Here is a 16,030-nt window from a genome sequence, read left to right as displayed (position 1 = left end):
GCTGGAGACAAAATAAACCCACCATGAATAAGAGCGACATGACTTATACCCTGTTTTGGTCACTCGGTTGACAATTTCTGGTTTTGGCCTATGTTGTTTCAGTGTAACTTCCATTAGGTTAAATTATACAATGTTATTTTAAGAATCTGAGTAAGTCACAATAGTGCTTAGAGAAGTTGTTGAGGTCAATACTGGAAGTAGATCATTGTTCTTATTGACCCTTCTCTCATTTGAGATGTGCTAATGATCATTATGTATTCATCAGAAAATTTATTAGAGATCAAATTTGCTCATGAGTCGATCATTAAGGTGTAGTACATGGTTAGCTTTTGTATAAATGTTTAATTTGTCCATGGTTAGTTGAAATATAACAGTTTTCATGTACAGCAGTTTATGTAAGACAAGTTGGATAAAAATTCCGAGAGCTTGATATTCCTGATTTATTGTCAATTGCACTTTGCAGTGTTATTATTGTTGATACTAACTATTGACTAGCAACCCTAAGAGTATATTTTAAGAGTGAAGTACCAAACTAATTACTTCTCAGTATGATATGTATGCAGGCGTTTTGCAGTATAATGAAACCTGCCTAATTGCGGCTTGGTAATGAAGATACAGTCATAAGTTTTGAATACAGTTTGTGTCAACTGGGGTTACATTTGACACCAAATGTGTCATTTATTAACAATTTTAGTTTTGCTGATTATATATCATTGGTAAGTCTTGTAATTAAGTAAAGTATTAAAGATATGTGAAAAATATGCATTTGAGAATGATATCTTTAATACACACAGATTGGTGTGAATGGTCTTTCAGTTGACTAATTTCAAATTAATATCACATCCCCATGTACATCTTAACGGTCATGATGTTACATAGTTATACATATTTGAGTCACCTGCATTCACCTTCTCATCATCTGGCATGTGTAATTCTCAGCTAGATGTAATTTTTTCTTTTTATTCAGCTAGCAGTAATTATATGATAATAGTCATCATTGTGATCACTGTAATCACAGTTGTAGTATGTGTAGTATTTTTACATGAGTATCTTAGCTGCCCCTGCAAGTAAAATGCATTTTGCAAGTGCCTAAAAAATAAGTTTTGTTTCTTTTCATGTGTTTAGCATTCCTGGTCATAAACACCAAGCGATCTTTTGGTATGATCCCATGCCCATTATTTGTCCTCCTTTGTCCACTTATGATTCTTATTGTCAACTTCTCAAAAATGTATAACCATTAGCCGTTATAAAAGAGATGACAATGTTGTGATCCTTTACATATGCTGTGTTTTCTTGAGATGTGAATTTAAATGCAGTGACCTAGAAAAGTAATAAAAATGTCAATTGCATATTATCGTGCTACTGACTGAAGTATACAGGGAACAGTGACACACATCCTCACATGCACACACACATTGTCATCATCTTGTATGTATGTTCTGCTACATGCATATATCATTTTCTTCTTTCCTTTTATTCAGGTAGCTGTAATGCTCTGGTGATTGTAGTCCTTGTGATGATCATCATCTCCTTTATGTTCAGTGTTGTGGTATTAATATATCATAAATGCTCATGTTGCCAGCGCAGGAAAAGTAAGTTCTGCTTATTTGCATATGTTTAGCATTCCTGGCCAAAAGGCCAAGTGATCTTATGTCATGGCCTTTATGCAGCTTACTGTCAACTTCTCAAACGCATGACCAATAGCCATTATGAAATATATGGCTATATTGTTACCTTTTGCTTCATCTTTTGCATGTATTATTGTATCTGTCAAGACTTGCAATTTAGACTTCTTCACCAAAACCACCAGACCAACTTTGACCTAATTCTGCACAGAACATACTGGTATCAAAGATTTTCATGTTGTACAAGTGATGCTAATCCACCTTCAGAGATGGCTGTGATTGCTAAAAATTTTAAGAAAACGTCTTTAAACCACATCCTCTCAAAAACCACTAAATTGGATTTGATGAAATTGACAGTAACAATCCTGGAAGGAAACCCTTTCAGTTTTGTAAACAATGAGTACCTTCAGATGTGGCCACTATTACTAAATGTAGAAAAGCCCCTGTTACTAAAAATATGAAAATCTATAATGACTTCTTCTCAGAAACTGCTCAACATAATTTTCACTAAACCTGACAAAATATAGCATAACACGAAGACCTATCCAGTGTGGGCAGCATTACTGAAAATAGCAGACTTTTAAAGAAATTATCCAAAATTGCTGAACATAATTTATGTTTAATGATATTATACAGTATCTTTGCATGAAACAAAAGACTCAATCCATCAGTTATGGACACTGTACTAAAAATATATAAACATTTAAATAACTTTTTCTGAAAAATCACTCAAAAATGGTTTTACCAAATTTGACAGAAACTTTTTTGGGAAAGTGGGTTTTTAAGTTTTTATAATCAATCCTGATATACCATCAAATATGTGTGCCATTACCGAAGATAGAAATGCCTTTAAACAACATCCCCAAAACTGCTGTTTAGAATATGCATATTTGAGAGAAAGCATTTTGGCATCAAAACCTTTCATCTTTCTTCAAATGATGCAGATCAATCTTCAAATATGGCTCCTGTTTTGAAAAGCACTTGACCAAAAATGATAGATATCATCATGTACTTGCCAGTTTGACTTGAACAGAATAAGTAACCTTTAATGATGTCTAGTGAGAATCAGGTTCAGGGTCATGCAGAGTCTCCCCTCCCCCTTTCTTGCACAAAACACATAAAAGATAATTTTGGAAAATGGATTGCATACATTTCAATTAAGCAGATTATATCAATTAGCAAAATAATGCGCCTTAGGGAATACATTTTTAATCTCGGATTTAATACTGAAGAAAAAATGTCATAGAAATATAACAAGTAACACTGAAGGATGATCCAAAGATATGAATAAGTTAAGTAAAAAAAAAGAAATAATCATGTTTGCTTAATTTTGTGAATGAATTTGCATTACTATGCAATTTACATGGAGTACTTTAAATTGAGATAATTTACCCTCCAACATTAGATATTGTTTGTATGTATCAATACAGAGGAATAAAACAAAGGACCATAAAATGAGCTTACTCCGCCCAAATAAATTATGGTTCTTTAGTCTCTGATGCAGACCAATAATGTTTTAGCAAATTACAATCAAGTGGGCTGAGCCCAACCAAACCAAGTTAGGGACTGATAATCCCTTTAGGCAAAATACCATGCTTAGGCCAGAGTAGTATTGGTGCATCTGTGATGTACACAATCTATTGTGATGTGGGCTTGCTATCTTATTGACTGAGCTTGCTACACCTCATGAGATTGTAGTCCTATTACCCATCTAGAGCCTGTGCTTTTAATAAAACTTTGATCACTTTTGAAGTAGTCTTTTATCATTACAGTAATGGTTTGAATTTAATTTAAGGAAGATACAAGTATATTAAAGATGTTTTGAAAGAATTTGATTTACTGTTTTTGCAATAAAAAAGACTAATTTAACCCTGTAACTCTGATTTTCTTTTGTCTCTAGAAAAGCAAATTTTGATCATTGATAATGTGTTTAGTATCACTTTAACAGTTGATTAAGTTGCTATGACTATAAGTAGTTCTTCATAATAGACTTTTGCATTACAGGAAATTTAACTGATGAACAGGAAAAACCACTGCTGAAAATGAGTCGTGGGAAAAAAAATTTTGGTAAATAAGTGCCTTGCCATTCTGTGCTTCATTTCTGTATTTTGAACCATCTGTTGTCTAAATGTATTTCATTTTTCTTCACTATCATCTGGTTAATGCATATGATTGGACTACTGATTTACTATTAGTGTAATAATTTATTTGTTCAATTTATATAGTTTGCAGGTATTTAGTAGAATGTGCTGGAAAACATATTTATTTTAGAAATTGTTTATAATGTCCCCATTTCCCATGATGCCTGCACAAATCCATCAAAAAGGCTCATGCTAGATTCTGATATTTGCTTCCAAAATAGGGTAAAGTTGGGGCAAATAGAGAGAAACAAGTGTAGAGTAGTAAATATTATGTATGTTGAGAACTCTCATTTAAAACAGCAGTTTTCTCAAATTTGAGCCAAATGACTCAAAATAAAAGATACACTATCATTTGCAAAGAAATAGTTTAAAAACATTTTTAAAAAATATTCCATTCAATCTCAGTCTATTGCATATGTGGTCATAGTTGTTGTTCTCATGTGATATTTTAGGATATTTGTGTTCTGCATGTCAGCAGTGCCTTTATGCTACCCTTCCTAAATCAGCAATTGGGTATTCACTATATTGGTTCCCAACTTGTATTCTGTGGACCCCGGGGGGAGAGGGGACACAGGGTTATTTCAAGGGAGTCAAAAAGTACAGTTATTAAGATATGGATGTCTGCAACATTTTTTTAGAAGTTAAGAAGTCCTCATACTCAAAAAGGTTTGGAACCACTTTTCTATAATTGTTTTCCCTGAATTTTGGGTAGGCTGTAACCCTGTATATCTCAGGATTTGTTGTGACCTCAGTTTAGTTTACATCTGAGATAATTTGATTACTGAAGATTCTTTAAATAATGTTACAGTATATGTTAATATTTATACTTATTTTAGGGGTCCCACACCAGCATTGTCATCTTTTAGTGTGAGCAGGTGGTCGCACCATTTATCAATATTTTGTTGTTTTGTTGAGTTCAAGATTTTCATTATCACCAATGCTAAGGTTAAGTATTTCTGATAGTAAACTATTGTTGATCACAGGTTGTAAACCACTCTTTTTCATCTGCAGCAAGTCAACATTGTTTCACTAGTTTTTATTCAAAGTCATAAGATTGTATCCTTGATGGGTTCATAAAGGTTATTGTCTTCAATACATGAGATAAGTTACACTGTTGATCTTGCATCGTGTATGACCACAAGTCTCACACAATCACTAGTCATTAATACCATACAGGCTGATCTTAGATTGTTATTGACTTCAGGTCTCATGCCATCCATTAATATTATAATCAACATTTTTGTTATTGATGTCTATTAGTCGAGGATTTTCTGTTTGCAGCTATGTTAAATCAAAAGGAGGGAAAATGGAAGCATACTAAAGTTCCATGGGATACACTCCTCACTTGCCTTGCATATACTAATTGCCAAAGTACAGACAGGTATCCTTTCTGCTGTTTATGGTTGGACTAGGTCTGGGTCCTTGCCAAAAGTAGACGTACTCGTCACATTACTGAAAACTGGTCTAATTTATGGAAAAATGCAACTACATTACTGGGAAGGTCTTGTTAGGGTTGGCATGTCTGGAGTTAGGTCCAGGGTCCATACCAAGGGAAGAAATTCTAGGGTGATGAGAGAGTCATGCCATGTCTCTCCTGCTTGACATCCCTCTTTCTTCAGCTACAATAGGTGTTTGAATAGCCCTCTTTTCATAGGCTTGGTTGATAGCAGATGACATGTGAGTCCTGCCTATAGCAAAGGAAGGATCATACAAGCTTCAGAAGGATCATACAAGCTTCAGTTCTGTGAGCATCCTCCTCTGGCAAGGATCTCCGTGCTTTTTCTCCAGTAAAGTCTTCTTAAGGAGGAGGAACACTCCCCTTCACCAGAAGGGCACAGTAGAGAGTACATTCTAGCCTTCTACTCCCAAGTATTTTTGTTACAAAAAAGGTAATAGGGTTTGGCTGATTATTGACCTTTCTGCCTTAAACAAGATTCCTCAGGAGGAACACTTAAAGTTGGTGACCACAGTCTCAGTCATGAATGTCATAAGACTCAGCAACTGGCTGCTCCCCATTGACCTCCAAGATGCATACCTTCACTTACCAAATTTTCCTTCTCGGAGAAATGACCTCCGGTTTTCTCTGGATCAGGACGTTTACTACTTTCCTGCTCTGCCATTCAGCCTATCCTCTCTCCCAGAGTAATGGCAGTGGACACTGGCCACCTAAGGTCAATCAGGTATAATAATCCTTCAGTAATTTGATGACTGGTTGATCTGTCTTGTTTCTGGTCTGCAGTGACCCAGCTGGGTCTTTTGGCAAACCTAGATAAATTGGAGCTAGTTACATCTCAGGATTTTAGACATAAATGAGGGGGAATTTTCTTATGAAAAGGCGATTAGACCACGTCCCACTGGATAGAGTAGACAAAATCTTGGCCCTTGTGGAGGCACTGAGATCCAGGACTTTACTAATGGGTCATCTGTGTCTATCTTTTGTGGTGATCTTAAACTCTGTGGCAGATCTGGTTCCACTGGGAAGACTGTAATTGTGCCCCCTCCAGTTTCTCTACCTGGCAAACTGGTAACCCCATTCCTATTTGTTCATGGGCATGTCAGATTTGGGTGTGGTGTTCACTTGAAAACAGAAGGGCTAGTTCTTTACAGTTCATGGCTCAAGGAAAAATCTACCTGCTACAAAATCAGTCTGGAATAAGAGGGCAGTGTTAATTACTCTACAAAGGTGCATCAACCAAGTAAAGAGTTGCTGTATGATTGTCTCATCATTGGTAGCATGGAGGCACACTTACTAAAGGTGAAACAATTCATTGATACTTTTGCCTTAGAAATATTGATACAAGATGTGCTATTGTTTGTTCCAGTTCAGGGTAAAGAATAACCTGAAAATTGAAAATAAAATATTTTTAAAGCATTCATGCAGTGCAAAACAAAGAACATGGCAGCCAAGATGAGTGATGCATCTGATCAAATTGGGCAGCCTGAAATGACTTAAAAGGTTGAATTTATATCACAGACAACTGACAGATGGTCTGTTTGAAAGTAATTCTGTTATCTTGCCATGGATGAGAAAGGCATATAAATAGATGCAAATTCTATGTCTATAGATAATTTACATATTGGAAATATATGTCAATATACCAAAAAAGTGTACCATCTGCAGCTGACAGACTTTGTAAAGATGGAAAGGCCATCAAGTTGTTGTGTATCAATAATGTATCATATCAAAGGCTGTGAATCATGTCAGTACCTAGCACAGGTGTATTGCTTTACCCCAAACACTTATACTTTTTCACTGCACTGAATTTTGGACCATCCTTTACTGGTAAAATCTGTAGGGATTACCCTCCAATTTTGTCACGTTTCTGTGAAGAAGGATATTTGGCAGACAGCCTGACCAAGTAGAGGCAAGGTAGCCGACATATAATAGTCTCTGCACCAATCTATAACAGTCTCATCCTGTCCAGATTGTACGAGAGAGAGAGCCTCTGTGCATTTGTTTCTGATAAAGCTAAACAGCAACCTCCACTTTTGTTTTCCCAGTCCCAAATTAGAGGGCTTAGGCAATGTGCACCTTTAGCCTGAAGTGGGATTGTCAATTATGCTTTCCTAAAGTTCACAATGATTCCATAGGTGCTCTGCCATATCATGAGCTCCACTATTCAGCTCACTTTGATAGCCCCTCTGTGGCCTTATTAATCATTGTTCAACAATCAGTTGGTAGACCAGCCAAGAACATTGTATCAGAGGAGGAACTTGAATTTGTAATTACATTGCCATGAGGGATCTCTGCATTATTTTAAGAATTTCTATTAAGCCATAATATTGCTTTGAAAATTCATTTTAGTTGTGAATGTTTGAAGGTAAAGTATTCTTATAGCACCTCCTGTATTTGAAATAATGTGACATCTGTCCTAAATGTATTCCAAGAATAGTATAATGAAGAACTAATATTTACTAGTGTTTACAACATGAAAGGCATAGTCATCCAATTTTTTACAATTTGTATATGTGCATATTATATAGACATATATAACTATCAAAATCTTCAACTGTTACTAAAATTCGAAAAGCCTTTAAATGACATTTTTTCTTAAACTGCTAAACAGAATTTGACTTAATTTTGCAGAAAGTATCCGTGCATGAAGATGTTTCAAGTTTATACAAATGATGTTGATCCACTATCAAACATGATTTCCATTGCTAAATACTGAAAACATTCAAAGAACATCTTCTCCAGGACTTGATCATATTTAACAGAACACAATCTTTCATGAGGACCATTAAAATTTGTACAAATGACGATCCAGCATCAAATATTGCCTTTGGTCATAAAAGCTGCAGAAACACTTACATAAATTTTCAGATATGGGCCCATATTACTAAAGACAGGAAAAAATTTAAATGGCTTGAATAAAAAACAAAACTTAAAAGGTTTTACAAAAGTTTAAGAAAAAAATATCTTTGCATAGAAGCTTTTCAAGTTTATGCAACTGATCAAGATTCACTAATACATATGGCTAAAATTACTAAAAAAAAGAAAAACCTTGTACAATTTAAAAACTGTGATCATAATTCGATCATAATTCGCAGAAAGCATTCTGGCATGAAGATCTTTCAAACTTTTACAAATGATGCCAACCTATCAACAAATATACAGCCACCATTACTAAGAATACAGAAACCCTGATTGGCAGAAACAACTGTAACATTTCTCCAAAAATTTTGTATAGCATTTGACTACACTTGAGAGAAAGATTCCTGACATAAGGACTTTTCATGTTTGTACTAATAATGCTGATCTACATTCAGATATCTGGCTTACCATTTTGAATAGAATAGACCAAATGTGATGGAAATTATGCAATACATGCTAGTTTGCATATTAAAAGAATTCTTATCTTAAAGAATTCTTATCTTATCTTATCTAAAAAAACAACAGAGGAGTATTAAGAATTACAAGTTTAGTGATATACATAGTCCTCCCCCCTTGCAGAAAACAATTTAAAAAAGATGACAAAATAATTTTTGGAAAATTGGATTGATTACTACATTTAACAAAGTTTTACAGCTGAGCCAAACAATTATAGAATTTAAAATATATATAGCTCTTTAAGTAGATAAAACAATAATTATTTGTAAGCTGTTCAAATAATATTGTTTGTGCAATTATGGGAATGAATTTGCTGTTTTGTGCTATTTAGGTAGAATATCTTATAGTGGGCTTAGCCCAACCAAACAAAGTATTGCTTGTAAATCTTTAATATACACCAATGACATTTTGGCAAAATGCTATAAAATTGGCTTAGTCCAAACCCAGTATTGTTGCTGCATTTATGTACACATACAACCGTGTGTCTAATTACCATCAAGTAGACTTTGCCAAACCAAACCAGTATTGTTTATGCATCTCTGATGAGCATCACTAGCATAAATAGCTTGAAGTGGGAGTAACCCAGCCATGGCTGGTATTGTTTGTGTGTTTTTGATGCACACCAGTAACCTCTTAGGCAAAATGTCTTACAGCTGACTTTGCCCAACCAAATGATGGTACTACTGGTGCATCTTTCATGCACACAGATAATCTCCTGTTGTTAGCTCAGTATTCAGCAAGTCTGACACCCATGCTGGAGTACTGAGTTTGATTCCTGGACCATGCTGAGTTACCTTACATGTTTTATCCTTAGGATACACACTTTATTCTCAATGCCCAGCACAAGATGTCTAAAGCCTCTGGAAAAAGTCTTAAAAGTGGACTTAACTCATCTGAGCCAGGAATATTGGTGTGTATTTGGTGAATTTGTGATGACTATGACATTAATTTATTCTTAGGTGCAGTAGCTTAGTAGATAGCATCCTGGACTCATATGCACAAGTAGTTGAGAGCAATCCCCAGGCCAAATGACTTATTTCATACCAACTTGAGCTTCTTGTTCAGATTAAACATTTTTGTTTCACCAGCTTTATTTTGTATCCATGAGCAGTGTCCAGATATGTGATGTGAGACATTGTAGCATCTTTTCTGACAATGGCCCATTGCACCCAAGTTACACAGAAGGCATTATGACATTAAGGTTTTAAAGGTGTTCTTTTTCAAACGAGACTGATTCAGTATCAATTATGACTATTATTGTTATCAGTTTCATACACCTAACAGAATTTGAGCAAATTTGAAGAAAGCATCCAGGCATCAAGAGCCTGTATTTTTATTGGGATTGTTATCAAACTTATGTTGCCAAGATATTGGAAGCATTTCATTATGATGAAGATTACATATATAGGTACTGAAAGAGTTTGATTCATTATGTTTTATCAATAAAAATTATTTTGTGTGTTGATAAAAATGACAGCAGTTGTTTGTTGTATATATTTGGTATATGAAATTATCTCTAATCTTTAACAGACAATTTGAAGTGGGAGAATATTATGCCATTGCTAAATGATGAACAGAAGACTGGTTTGCAAAGATATTGTGGTAAGTATCATTTGCTTTACTATACTGCATTTCTTGCATTTATTTTCCCTGCATTTTTATCCATGTTTTGCTGACCAAATGTTTTACATTTTGCTATGTTGTCAATTTAATTATGTACAAGATCAGGGTAATGATATTCAATTAAGGTATGTAATTTAAAAGTCTTCCTTTCTTGTATTATATATTTTGGCAGCTCTGTAGCAGAATATGATGCAGAACACTATATTTAGAATGTTCTTATTATCATCCAAATCCCTGAGAAAAGAAAACAGTCAATCAGCAGGATCCATGTTGGACTCACTAGTTTGAGCAAAGTGACTTAGATAAATTGATAAGAACAGGTTGGACACAGCCAATTTTGAGGACTTTTTTTCATAATCGCACATGAGCTATTATACTGCAGGAGAAAAATACACTGAGGAACAATGAAAATGAATCTTTCCTTACCTTAGATCTAGGTTTGGTTGAACATAGTAAATAAGAGGTGGGTCATCTCTATACCAAAGAGAGGATACCATCTTCAGTTTTCGGAGCATCCTCCTTCAGCAAAAACTCCTTCAGCAAAGATCCCTATGCTTTTTTACCAGTCAAAGCCAGTGCAGTTAAGGGAAGAGGTGTACATCCATCTTCTTCCTTGAGCTTTTTCCAGAACAATGGCAGAAGTTGCAGCCCATCTGAGGTCACTGGGGATACCTGTCCTCCATTATTTTGATTACTGGTTGATCCACAATGGCAAGATAAGATCTGTCTCGCTCCTGGTCCATAGTGATCTGGCTGAGCCTTTTGCCAAACCTAGAGAAACTGGTGCTAGTTCCACAAATGCCAGCCATTTTTCTTTTAGCATAATCATTACTTTATTTGGCCAAATTGCATTTTACGCATGTCTGTATATGCATTTTGCTTTTTATTTACGTTAAAAAATAAGATAAAAATAACCAAGAAAAAGTTGTTTTTGTCATGTTTATTATCATCTCTTTAATTACACTCATATAAATTTGAGAATATTCTTTAAAAAATAACTGCTGCTTAAGAAAGGAACTGGATATGACCCATTTCCAAGAAAACAGACTGGTGTCATCAAATATGAACTTTTCCTCACAGATTCATTATATTGTTAAGCTAATTAGTTAAAGAAAATGGTGCCAGATGTTAAGAGAAACGCTTTACATTGTGAGTTATGGATGTTATATTACAGAAAATGTTAGAGCAGATGGATCTATTCAAACTTCAAAACATGTCAGATAATAGAAAAGGATAAAGTCAATACTGCTTTACAAACTTTAAAAGAATAATATAAGAGTATTGTAAAACAGAACTCTGAGCACAGTCTTTTTCATACATGCTGTGATTCTGGTATGTGATATGTAGATTACATTTGTTATGCCCAAATGATGCTTTTTGACACTTATAGTAGCAATAATTATGCTTATACCCCTCAAGTGGTTGACATGTATGTAGTTCCATCTCAGGATTTCTTGTGTGTGTGGGTTGAATTTTCTTATGAATAGGGATTTAGTTGATGTCCTGGTGGACATTGTATACAGAATTCTGGCCCATTTGGAGGCATGAGAGCCAGGACATTGCTGTTGGCCTGCTTATTTCTATCTCTTGTGAGGATCTTAAGTTCAGCAGTAAACCTGGTTCCCCTGGGTATACTGAATTTGGGCCTCCTCCAGTTTCTCTACCTGGTGAACATGGAACTGCACTTACAGGAAACTGCACTAACTGAAAATGGCAGAGAGATCCAAAGACAGCTCAGATTTCTTCACAACTGCTTGAATTGGTAGACCAGTTACGCTCATTTACTGACTGTAGGCACCATGCATTCCCCTGAAACCCATTACTGTCTGCTCTTGACCTGCCAGCTTAGTATCTTTATAAACACTATGTGTCATTTGTCACATGCCTTATAAGTAAATTGGTAACTTTAGTAGGTTTTCAAATTTGCACCTCTTGGTTAATTGATTGCAAAACACATTTTAATCAGATTAAACAAAATGTGGCAGGTGTATATGCTTGTCTGATCTGCAAACTTTCAGATGAAAGGGCATTACCATAAGCAGTCCATATTTGAAGTATCTATCTCTAAGAATATTAGTTATTATTGTTTTTCAATACAAATGACCAAAACCACCACATTTATAATAACTTTTCTGAATTTCTTGTCATGAACGAAACAAGCTTTGATAATAGGATGCTATAAGTTTATCAAGTTCCAAGTTTTCATTTACATTCACATTTTATATAGTGTACTGATATAAATAAAAGCAGTTCTTCAGTTTATAAGCATTATAGGTAAATACCTCTTGCTTTACAGACAAGCTGATGCAGGATAAAAAAAGTCAGTTGATAAATTTTGATCAGAATCAGGATCTCAGTCCATATAGAGGTAAGTATTGTTTGCTTTTCTACACTGCATTTCTTTTTTGTCACATTTGTATGGATGTTTTGCTGTCCAAATAAGTTACATTTTGCTACGCTGTCAATTGAATATTGTACAAGATCAGAGTAATAATCTTCTGTGTGGGTGTGTAATTTAAATGTTTTCATGCTTTGTTTTGTTCTTATATTTTGGCAGGTTTGTAACAGAATATGCTTGAGAACACTATATCTGGAATTTGTGATAACCAAAAGTCCTGAAAAAAATAATTCATCAGCATGATTCATGTTGGACTTGCATGTTTGAACAAAGTGACTTGGATTCATGTTCATTGAAAAGAATCCATGTTGTACACAAATAATTATGAAATTCGTTTCTTGATATCACACATCATTTATTATTAGGCAAGATAAAAAGAAACTGAAAAACAATGAAAATGAAACTTTAATTTTTGAAAATACGAAGACTAGGTATAACCATATAAAGAAATCAGAACTTAACGAAAAGAACAGAATTTATTCATTTGGGCAAGGAATGGGACTAGTTCATTCATGAAATTAGTTGGAGGTGAGATATTTCAAGTAAAATCAGAATCTGATATCCAAGTAATTTCCTAAAACATATAAATGTTTAAAAAGACTTTAATCTCCAACTTGTAATTTTTTTTAACATGCATGAAAAGTTTCATTGATTATGTACTCTCTGTGAATGTTAGATTTTTTTTATTACCCTGTCTCATCTATACCCACTCTGCCCATTATAAAATCCTCTTTTAGTATATCCAAAATGAGAACATAACATACGTACAAACATAAAGTTTATCAATTTAACTAATTAACACTAATTTGTATGTCTTCTTTTTTGTCTTGTTATATCCGTCATTGTTTTATTTCATAGTATTTTGTTGGCTGACATAGGTGATTAAGGTATGATACTGTATTGTATGAAAGCTAACGCTAAAACAAATGGGATAATATTTACCAGTAATATACTGTACTGTACTTAATGTTTGTATTGAATATTTTGAGAGGAATGTATTTCCATTGTCAAATGCTGGCTCTGCTAAATCTGCATGTAAGGTAAACTCCAGTTATAATTAGTGCTTATCATAAGCTTTGTGTTTTTCACAGTAAAAGTAACCTTCAGTTATTTTTTAACGTCAATTTACCAACTCTGCACATGTGGCCAGTTCTCTTGAACACATCACTCATCATGATTTGCTCATAGATTTGTTCATGCCATGCCAATAATATATCTCAACATGTTATGCAAGTCTGCATATTGTTGTATACTTAACTGTTGACATATCTGTCCAATCAAGAAATACAAATATATGTGCATGTATGTGTGGTGTGTGTGTATGCATGCATGTGTGTGTCTCTGCGTGTAATCCTGCCTACCTAGTGATCCTCATTATCTTTGTACACAAAATGTATCCATTATTAGCATGTGTGGTTATTGGAATGTAATTCCTGTCTTACAAAGTTTACATTATGATTTCATCTCAGAATACAACTCCATATTTAGTCTATCTGTATTGAAATTATTTAGTATAAAGTTTCAGCGCTGGATCAAGTCTATGTTTTAACTTTAAAGTCAGTCCATATGCTTTGTTGTATGCCATATTAACCAGCAGATTATCTCAATCATCAAATGCTTTTAATCATGTTCTTATCTGTTGTTTTGTTGATCTCATTCACTCTATTATTCTCTTCTCTACCTGTGAGTATAATGTCAGTAACAATGTGTTCTATAGTCAGGCATTTATGTATGATTTTCCATATATTATTGTCTTCATAGCAAATATCCTCAGTTGAGAAGAGACCCAACATAATAAAATGGCTAATGATAATGGATAACTCCATAATGAAGTACATCATGGTGTTCAACTATTGTTCTTGTGTTTTAGTGGTAAACGCATGAAAATAAATGTTACCAATATTCTTGCTATGTTGTTTGTTTTATTTTTCTAAAACATTGTTATGAAGTTGCACTGTTGTCACTAGTCAAGAATATTCATTCTATTGGCATGGTCCCTCTTGCGAACTCTTTGGACCACTCCAGTTGCCCAAGTGATTAGAGCATCCACCTTGGATGTTTGAGGTTGTGGGTTCGAACCCTGGCCAAGTCATATCAGAGACTCATAGAAATGGTACTAGCATCTGCCTCACATGGTGCTCAGCATTAAGAGGCTAGTGTTAGGACTGGTCGGCCTTGTGTCTGGATAATGTGTCTGGGTGGGACATGATGCTACATGTCTGCAGTATGCATGATGCCCCAGTTCTGAACGTCACTATAAACTGTATCACTGCAGACATCTGAGCGATATGACAAAAATTGTAAAGCCACGTTAGAAATCTAAATTACACACACACACACATATACTGACTGTTTGTAGGGATATTGAAATTGATATTTGAAAAAGACCCAGGATAATGAAATATTAGAAGCATCAGAGAAAACTTAATTATTTGGATAGTAAAGCTGAAGATTTGTCAGTGTTATGCTTTAGTTTACATTTCAATTCTAACTTTCATTTGGATTGTTTAAAATTTGATGGTTTTTAAAGTCCCTTTTAGAAAAGACAGAAACTGTCTCAGAGATGGCATCATGATATGCATTTCTGGCAAACTAATTAGCCATTGTCAAAATAAATATAAAAAAAATTAATTGCATTGGGGAAATGAATACAACTACAGAATTTAATTAATTCATTAACCACTGAAATTGAAACTACAATTAATTATTTAAGATAATAATAATTGAATTGTTCTCCTGAAATATAATTATTGTGTTAAATTGACATCTAATGCGCTATTCAGCATCACTCATACTGTCCACTGCAAAAACAAACAATAAACATAGTTATACACAAATGAGGAAACAGTTATCCTCTTGGAAATGACTTTCTGTGCTAAATATCTGAAAGGAACAGATAACACACACAGTAAATTGATTGTGAAAACACCCACTGGCCTAGCCAGATAGGTGGTTTTCAGTCCCTGATTGAACATGTTACCATTGGCTGGCCTGAGTCTTCTAGTGTTACCATTCTAGAGCGAGTATTCTTGTTACTACTCAGAAGGATGTATTTTTAATAGGATTTTGGTTAGATTGAAATAGTCATCTATCATCAGCATGTGATGATAATATGAATTTTATTATGAGAAATATTGCATATTTATGAGATATTAACAAATTTTGATTTAGTATGGTTTTGCAATAAAAACAAAAAAGCACAAAAGGTATAATTAACTTTCTGACTCTCTTAGCTTGTCTCAAGGAATATATATATATATATATATATATATATATATATATATATATATATATATATATATATATATATATATATATATAAATAGATAGATAGACAGATAGATAATTTATAATACATTTGGTATCACTTTGTCAAATTCCATGCTTTCATTGACATCTAAATTTTATTAAA

At 34.1% G+C, this 16,030-nt stretch overlaps 1 protein-coding gene across 2 annotated transcripts in view; it reads left to right on the top strand.

The window, feature by feature from the left end:
- The window catches only part of LOC149793179 (uncharacterized), an 83,117-nt gene that overhangs the window by 41,561 nt on the left and 25,526 nt on the right, over positions 1–16,030 (top strand). For both annotated transcript variants that reach the window (XM_089967106.1, XM_089967105.1), the window contains exons 8-11: positions 1,482–1,592; positions 3,630–3,692; positions 10,128–10,199; positions 12,517–12,588. In XM_089967106.1, coding sequence (XP_089823232.1) covers positions 1,482–1,592; positions 3,630–3,692; positions 10,128–10,199; positions 12,517–12,588 — 318 coding nt within the window. The remainder of the gene's footprint in view (positions 1–1,481; positions 1,593–3,629; positions 3,693–10,127; positions 10,200–12,516; positions 12,589–16,030) is intronic.

Source organism: Sinohyriopsis cumingii, chromosome 8 (assembly GCF_028554795.1).
Source record: "Sinohyriopsis cumingii isolate HCF-2022 chromosome 8, ASM2855479v2, whole genome shotgun sequence".
NCBI classification, from domain to species: domain Eukaryota; kingdom Metazoa; phylum Mollusca; class Bivalvia; order Unionida; family Unionidae; genus Sinohyriopsis; species Sinohyriopsis cumingii.
Note: the sequence above shows the minus strand (reverse complement) of the source record. Positions and strands in the feature narration are given on the sequence as shown.